This window comes from Dreissena polymorpha, chromosome 1 (genome assembly GCF_020536995.1).
Source record: "Dreissena polymorpha isolate Duluth1 chromosome 1, UMN_Dpol_1.0, whole genome shotgun sequence".
Classification (NCBI taxonomy): domain Eukaryota; kingdom Metazoa; phylum Mollusca; class Bivalvia; order Myida; family Dreissenidae; genus Dreissena; species Dreissena polymorpha.
The window spans coordinates 88,713,685-88,723,293 of NC_068355.1; the positions used below are offsets into that span (position 1 = coordinate 88,713,685).

General features: G+C 34.4%; 1 protein-coding gene across 1 annotated transcript in view; it reads left to right on the top strand.

Annotated features, from left to right (window-relative positions):
• Positions 1-8,382, top strand: part of LOC127839614 (putative defense protein 3) — a 29,742-nt gene extending 21,360 nt beyond the window's left edge. The window contains exons 3-5 of the mRNA XM_052368005.1: positions 3,069-3,205; positions 3,551-3,639; positions 8,111-8,382. Of these exons, the coding sequence (XP_052223965.1) occupies positions 3,069-3,205; positions 3,551-3,639; positions 8,111-8,246 (362 nt within the window). The 3' untranslated portion in view covers positions 8,247-8,382. The remainder of the gene's footprint in view (positions 1-3,068; positions 3,206-3,550; positions 3,640-8,110) is intronic.
• Positions 8,383-9,609: the final 1,227 nt, after the last annotated feature.

The following is a 9,609-nucleotide window of genomic DNA, read 5'->3' on the forward strand; positions in this document are numbered from 1 at the left end:
CCAAGTCTCTGCCATTCCTAGCAGCCGCAGACCGGTGTCGCTCGCGAAGACCAGCAACCGTGCATCGGTAAATGCATTGTCATAAATAAGGAATGACTTGTCCCCTTCTGGCTGCGTTGTGGTGTACTGCGGCGGCAATGGATGAGGGATGCCGACAGAACCAGCTGGCTCTACTGGTACCACGCCACGTTTCTTCCTCCGGATGGCCCGCTTCAGACTCTCCGTCTTGCCGATAGCGGCTCGGACCTCAACCGGACGAGTGATAAGTTTGTCGGCGATTATCTGCCCCGGTTGCCCTCTGTTGGCGGTGGCGGTCGACAGAATGTCTTCACGCAGCTTCATTGCTTCGACGTGAAACTGATCTCCCTCATGGTTGTGGGTTGTGGTTGAGTTTATTGTCGTCATATTTATGTCTGTGACTACAGCGCCCTTACAAGAATTTGCCGCGCGTTGAGAACATTCCCAGCGTATAGTCGATTTTGATGTTTTCTTCTTAGTGTAGACGAAGCCATTGTGCGCGAGTCTTTTCTTTCCAGCTGAAGTGGTGATGATTTCCATTTTGGATGTGTGTCTTTATACAAACAAATTGCTTTTTATATGTTGCAAGTTCACAGTATGATATTTTGAGCAAATGTTGTCAGCATTGAGTGATTTTTTCGGATTAATGAATGCAACATTGTGTGAAACAAATACATTTGTCGGCGTTTAATTGCTTTTAATTGATTCTGTGATTAAACTAATTAAAAACTAAAAGTAGTTGCAGATTCATAATTTGCTATTTTGAGTAAATTTTGCGGATTAATGAATGCAACAATGTGTGAAGCAATTACATTTGTCGGTGTTTAATTGCTTTCACGGGAGGGTTTTTGTCCACAGTTGCAGATTCACAGTTTGCTATTTTGATATATATTATTGTATGCCATTAACTAGTTATTTGTTATGATTAGCTGATAAGTGGGCCTAAATAACCGCATCATTGACATATTTGACTATACAGTATGCTTTATATATTGTCTGCAAAAATGCAATTGAAAACGTTACAGTCAAAGATAAATTAAATAAGTAATTACGACAAATTCTTTCAATTTCACACCCCTGAAATTACCCCAGACAGTATTATTTTGTCGGATTAATGAATGCAACACTAAGTGTTAAATTTCTTTTACGGGAGGGTTTTTGTCCGCCTCCGTTTTTTCATGGGAGGGTTTTTGTCCTCCCCCGTTTTTTTCATGGGAGGGTTTTTGTCCGCCCATGTATATTCATGGGAGGGTTTTCGTCCGCCCCCTATGCAAATGACGGGAGGGTTTTTATCCGGGAGGGGTTTTGTCCGTATTCCGTAATTTAAGTCTAAATTTCCATATGTATAAACGGTCAACGCCCGCTTCGCGGGCTTTTGCCCGTATTATGTGAGTGTCGGATAGATATCAAGTTTATCATGCTCGGCTCGAAACTTTGTAGCGCTCGGCAAGCCTCGCACTACATGTTTCTCAGCCTCGCATGATAAACTTGATCTCTATCCGACACTCACATAATATTCTCTATTATACATGTTGAAACGTGTTATTTTACCTTAATATCAATTATACCCTTAAATATGCATTTACAACCATACAATTTTATATAATGCATAATGATAATACCAGTAATTCTAATGCTTCAATCTTCTTAAATAATCATGTATGAACCATTCAGATTTATCAATAAAAATGCTTTAATAGTATATATGAAAATTATATTATAATCATTTTATGGTGCACAAGTATCGTTATTTGTTGTATAAACGTTATTACTATATATATTTTAATAGTACATATTTTAATTAAGCATTTAAATGCACTCTTTGATATTCATATGCATGACGTAAATAGTTTACGTATTTTGTTGCAGCCTTAATGACAACCTTAATGAGATCGCGTGTACAAATAATTCAAGAATTGTGGTTCATACAAACTTTGCCTTCTTTTCACGACATCATATGGCCTACGTTATTGAGAGGTTAATTTGCATCACGATTTTACAGCATTGCCCAGTGTGAAATGATCCGCATCCACATCTACAAAAATTCCTTCTGTATTGAATTCGCATTACTTTATGAATGCGTTTGAGATTCAAATAACATGCAATAATGAACGCATCGAGCTCGTTCGCTCGGATGAACAACTGTTCCGCAGTCGCTTTAAGAAAATTAATATGGAGTAGGTTTCTGGCTGTAATGGGAATAAATCACCGATCTATAAATGAACATCTTGGTAGATCTTTTGTATAAATGTACACGCATGCGAAAATCAAGACTATGATTTTACATTTTGAAATGCTAAAATACATTTGACGCCGGTATTTTGTTCCGACGTGTGTTCCGCGTATATTAAGTCTATATGAATAATAAAGCTAAATAGGCATATTGACGGTATTTACAATAAATAGCGAAACGCATTAATACAATACATCTTTCCTCTTTTCAAGCAAACTTTTATCTTTAATCTAAATATTCTTTATCGATGCAATTATTATCAAAAATATATGATGACTCATTTGCGAAACAATGTTTAATAACATTTTTCGATTCACAACTCCAATGTGTAAAAACTCATGCCACCTTAAATGAAAATTCATCTAGTATCAATACATTATTAATAATAATCACTTTATGTACATTGAACACATAAATACGTTAGTATTGCAAAAATAAATATTTCATTGAACGTTTTACAAACGAGATCTTTATGTCAAGCAAATATCAATTTTGAACATATTACGATATATATTTTTTATATTATAATACTGTATTAGCCATCAATACGGAATTTTAAAGTAAAATGTCATTGTTAAAAAATGATCGACAAAAGACTCATTCAAAATTTAATCACACGCCTCGCACATTATTTGAACCAGAAATAGCTTATTATTTTTGGTTTGGACACTCGTCAACCATTGAATATACCAAATATATTAATAAAAATATGTAATAACTATATTTCAATCATGTGATTCTCAAGTAAGTGACGAAAACCGCAAACAAACTGTTTTTAGGCGTAGATGTAATGCATATAAACATATGACGTCAACAGTTACGCTAGCGGGGACTGGTGGCGCCAACTTCCGGGGATTCCTGTGCCAGGCACGTGCTGACATGGACAACGTCACAACAGTGGGAACACTATCCGATGACGACGCTACCCTCACGTTCACAAACAATTGTAGCGCGGTAAGTTTGTAAGATTGTGTATTATGTATCATTTGTACCCAATTCTATAAAGATATTATACACTTTGATATCCAATAACAAACATTTCTTTAAAACTGAAAAGATATTCATGTTAGACGTGCAAAGTTGCTTACTTGCTCGTTATTGCTTTTCTTCACCATAGATGGTGCGACATTCATAAAAAGTTCCATATCAAGCATTAAGGAACAAATTAGTCATACATGTATATTTCGTCGTCAGTATTGTAACATACATTAAACGTTAGGCTAGCTATAAAAAGGTACGCAACTGTCGTTAGGTTGCATATGTTTGTTCAATTTTTGATTGAATAAGTTTTATTCACAGGGATCGATAACTCATTCAGAGAAAAGTGACAAGGCATCCGCGAAGTTCAAGTGGTCTCCATCCAATGAAAAGTCAAATGTTCATATTGTGTAAGTAAACCATACACATAATAATTATTAACCCATTTAAGCCTAGTGGACTCTCCCATACTTTTAAATTGGATCAATTTATTTCCAAAATTAGGGATGTCTAGTATATTTATTTCTATATTTACACTATTTCTTACAGAAATTCCTTTAAGCAAACAGCGCAGACCTTGATGAGACGCCGCATCATGCGGCGTCTCATCTTGGGCTACGTTGTTTGCCAAGGCCTTTTTTCTAGACGCTAGGCATAAATGGGTTAATTGTTTTTTTGTAATGCTACAATTCTCTTTTCTTTTTCACTAATATATACTACTGTGTAACTAACAATTAGACAACCGTGAATCTACACATTTCCATTACCATGTCCTGCATGCACTTATTGGTATGATGTCATTGTTTATGCATAATCTTAAATGATCGAGTCCGCTTGCGTTCCTCTTGATGATGCTTTCGAAATGGCATCTTAGTGTCTGATTGCGTATGTGTCCGCAACCCGCCCATGCGATCCTGTCCAAAATGTTACTTTATCATTCCTCAGCAATGTGCATTATAATTGAAAATAAAGAAAATGATGTAGCTCAAGGAGGACAAATAAACCTTTTAAAAACTGGACTCGTACTACAACACATAGCTGTATGGAATTTCTCTGAAGCTTAGCAAGGAACAGCAACAAAAATACGAATGCACTAAAGCACTATTCAAAATAGTGAGTTTAGTGGTGGTAATATTTGTTGTAACTTGTAAGTTTGGATTTTTCAGACATAAACCACATTCTAATTGCTGATGCGATAAAGCTGTAGGCATTTTACGTCATCTTTGAAGGGCTATTGTGTGCTGAATGTGTTGCGTGTTTTTCCTGAAATAACAAACCCATAGTTATTTTAAGCATCTACCAGATACGACTGTGTATAGCGATACTTCGCAAATAATTATTCTATTTTTATCAATTAAATTTTCCAAACAAACATGTTAACATAGCCTTTGCGGATTTTTTTTTCAAGAATAATGAATTCATAATACATGTATTTACATCATATTAATAGAAACATCTTCAACTAAATTTATTTATTTATATTAACTCGTTGATCTTAAGTATGAAGCCATTTTTATAGACTGATTAAAGTAAAGCTGAAATATTATTACTTAAAAATTGTTAACGTCATGCACTTTAATAAAAAAAGAAGAAATAATGGGCAGCTATTAAATGCTTTCCATGAGTAAAACTGTCGTTGTTTAAGCAGATCTCCGTTCTATAATCATGAATACATTTATTTACTTCAGTTCATGTGACATTCCTGTGACTATCTGTCTTTATCGATTTTCATCATTTTCTGCTGACATTTGAATAAGTGGCCTATGGTTTCAATACATGATTATTTCAAAATGTCCGAGCTATACATTTCCCCCAAATGTCGTCTGTATTGTGCCGAGGTAAAGGTACACGTTCAGCATCTCCATATCACTGTTTTACTGTCGGAAATCAATGAAATCAAAGTACTGACAGTACTGGTGTGACGATGCTTTTGAAGAGGATTGATATAAAAGCATCTATTTAAGTTTATCTACATCACCACAATTGTGTATGTGGGTACGAAAATTTTGGATAGGAAAAAAATGGGTACGAAAATTTTGGGTACAAAAATTATGCCAACAAAAATTGGGTACGAATAAAGATTTGGTTACGAAACAAAATTTGGGTAGGAAAAAATAATTGGGTACGAAAAAAAAGTTGGGTACGAGCAAAAATTTGGGTACGAAAAAAATTGGGTACGAACAAATTGGGTACGAAAAATGAAGGGTACGAACAAAAAATTGGGGGTACGGGGAAGTAGTACCCGTGGGGAACTTGATCCATTCAGCGAAACTGGGAGGCGGGTTACATTCTCGATCAAATATAACAAGAAATATCTTTAAAAAGATATTCGACGTGTATTTTCTGTACCACTTATCTTAAAAAAACGTTCTGTTACAGTAAAACGTTTGTGGGTTATAACATTACGTTTCAGCATATAAATTCAAAACTTGACATGCTCTTTCATTACACCATGCTCTTTTATTTCACACGTATATCATACCAAACTTCATATTTCGATGTTTCCTTTCCTAAGTTAATGATGCTATGTGTACGGACGTGATTTCACATGCCCATGTGCATGAACATATAATTTTTCTCTTTTGATTATTGTTTTTTTCTCTAATTCAATAAGCTTAGGCATGTTTGTTCGTTAAGTGCGGCAATAATTTCATGATGATTTCCGAAAGTAGGTATGAGCACATAGTGGTAAGAGCACTTGAATACGTGAGTTCGCCCATGAACACATGGTAAGGTTAACTAAATCTCCGCGATATGACCTAATATGTTTTCAAAACAGCAAACAATATCCAACAAACGAATGAATTATCAAACATAGTATGTGCACTTATGTGGCTCTGTAATTTCTGTTTTAAAAGTTTATTAAATATGCAAAATGAGAAAGCGCGCATAAGAGCGAGTTTCACAGATGTCATACAGCTATTATGCTGTTTATATACCATAGTCGCTACAACGTTTACAAATGACAGGTTCGAAATAATTCTTTTTTTTTACACTCATGATCGCGTTGAAAGTTAATTATACACGTTTTAATTCGCAATTTATTTACTGAATCACGACAAATGTCAAATACAATACAGAAAATGCATAGTTGTTTGATTGATCTATAAACATATAGTGGATTGAATATGATTGATTTAACATTAACGTTTTCAAACTATTATAAAATCTTTTTCCCAGAATATGCTGTCCTATTTATAGTTGAGCTTCCTTTACCTTCATCAATGATAATCAGCGAGGTATGCCGATTAGAAAAATCGAGCTATCCCAATCGGACTGGCTCGGTCTTTTACATAGGTCGCCATTGTGAAGAATTTTTTCATGTTATGATAACTTAGACGAGCTGCTTCGCAACATCGTCAAAAACCTTCACATCTGAATGGGATCATCGTTTAGGGACTTGACCAAGATCCATGACTCTTAAGAAAAATTATGGACCTTTTTGTACACAGCAAAATTAATGAAGTTAAAAGTCATCATCACAAAATCACTTCACACCTGTGTTCGGGGTCATTTTATGTGGTCACCGACAAAGTTGCATATTTTTGATATTCAATTACGCAGAATTCTGTCAATTTTCCCATTATCATCATTTTAAAGTTAAGGTTACTTTTGCTTTTGTGTATATGTAGCGTGCATGCAGACCTATATTAATATAATATTTTGAGGTCACTCTGGCTAAATATAGAAAAACAGTTCACATCAATAACTCGAGTTTGAATGTGGGTATTGTACTGTGATTATGTATGTTGGTAGTCTACATGTAGACCTCGTTTTGGATTGCATTTGGTGTAAGTCGGTTCAAGATCAGTGTCAGAGAAAGCTCATATTCTATTTTTTTAAGCGATCATGTGCGACAGACTTTGGTAAGTTTTGGGATATATTGTATATTACAATTGATATAATTTTTAATGGACCTTTTGTAATTAATAATTACGTTTTTTAAGTCCTGATGGTAGTCCTTACAGTCCAAATATTTTAAGTTTGAATAAAAAAAATATTTGTGTACGGCTGTTTTTGTATAATTTGTAAAGATAACGTTGTCGTTCATAGTTATCTCATATTTTTGCGAGATAATCTCTTTTCATGTTGAATATATAAATATAACTTTAAATAAAAGTTATACTATTTTCACATTAAACAGCGTTTACAAGAAAATACGTGGTTTCATGTCGCATTTGATACAAATTTGCCACCAATAAAATTTTATATAAGATACATCATATCAACTGTTTTAGCCCAACTACCAGAAGGTATTAATGGTGGATATTTCAATTACTATAATTATGATATGTAATTTGATCTGTCTGTCGGTGTCCCTAGAAACCTATGAAGACTGTACCTTCCGCATGCATTGCAGGATTCACATATAACCATGTTGATACTATCAGCTCCGATGGCATACTGTGACATTAAATGGAAAAAAGAGCATTATTGTAACAAAAGGTCTTGTTCGCACTATTACGTTTACGGATTATACAATAAATATTCATTGATATGAAACCATGTGTCACACGCAGAAACTACTAGGCGTATTGAAGGGTCAAGGTTTTGCGTCTTTTTTTAACTATGTTTAATATTTAGATTAAGTTATACTAGATGCATCTTCGATACATCACGTCAAATTGTTTAAATGTATTTTGAATCCATTTAACTAAGTTGCGCTCCTTATTGAAACAAAAATCCTCAGTACCTTTAGCGTAACGTTAAGTGATCATTCAAACCTGTTTAGTACGCATGTAAACGATACAGAAAAAGTTGCAATCGTCGTGAAGTTGCGACCACACTAGTTTTAATAACTGCGCGACGCGTTTAATAGATTTTTGCTAAATGCCACATATTACTGTTCATAATGCGCGCTGTCTTCACATGTCTCCACAGCTGTTCGGTGGTGCAGAATGTTTCTACCTACTGGGTGAAGGCCATCCATGAACAGATTACCCCGTGCTCCAGCGCTACAAGTGCTACACTCGCCTTCCTGGCGTCCGTTGCTGTTCTCCTCGCCTTCGTCATATAAACCATCGCTTTCAAGTGCAACGTCGTCAGCGCCATGTGCCATAAAGGCTGGGCAATTTGCTAAACCTTTAATATTGATGTTAAATACATTTAAATCTCAGCAATTCATATCTAAAAATAAATCTCACAAATGGTAATTTGGGCTATATTATATGAAAATCTAATGTGCCGTACACATGTAAAAATTCTTATTTGATGAGCCACACAGGCATTCAATTTCTGTTATTGTTATTTAGTTCTATTAATAAACCAATCAATAAATATTTTCTAATTCATCAGATTTTATTGGTGAAGCATACACGATATTAATATGGTTCATTCACAAGTAGCTATATATGAAACTGCTGCCGTTTTTGTTATTTAATTATTATTATGATATGTATTGTGAATTGTATTAGACGATCACTTAGTATTTTGTCATTTGTTTTCAAACGGCGTGTCCATGTAATTACGGATAAAAACCGATACAAAAGCCTTAACTTAAATATATTCAGTGTTTTTTTTTAGTAATTCCTTGAAAAAATATGTATATATAATTATTTGTATCCGTCTTAAAAACATTTTATTAAATTAGTTTTTAATATCACTGAGTTGTTTTCTTTATAAAAAAATCCAAAAACAACAACAACCAAAAAAATTTCGTTCGATTCATTTCAACATGTACGCCCATATTATTGAACCCTATTACATCATAACTTCAAAAGATTATTACATCTGTAATTATAGTATATGCAGTGTGAGACTAATAATGTTGTGTTTTGCCATTTCTACCAGCAAAACACAAAGCCTAAAGCAAAATTGGTAATAAAAACAGTATTCACACAGTACAACTGAAGCAATATATATTAGCAAACAATGTATAGTAGAAACACGTTTATATATTCAATTGCTGATTAAGAATATAAAAACTGATGATTAGCATCATGCTGCTGCTGCAGATGATTGATGATGATGATGGTGGTGATGATGGTGGTGGTGATGATGATGATGATGGTGGTGATGATGGTGGTGATGATGATGATGGTGGTGATGATGATGATGATGATGATGATGGTGATGATGGTGATGATGATAATGATGATGATGATGATAATGATGTTGATGATGGTGACGGTGATGATGATGATGATGATGGTGGTGGTGGTGATGATGATGATGATGATGATGATGATGATGATGATGATGATGATGATGATGATGATGATGATGATGATGATGAAGATGACGATGGTGGTGATGATGATGATGATGATGATGATGATGATGATAATGACAAAACAAGGATCTATCGTTTTCTTCCTTAAATGTTAAGTTTAAATGAACATACGTTTAATACATACAAATAATCAAAACGCTGAAGGCAC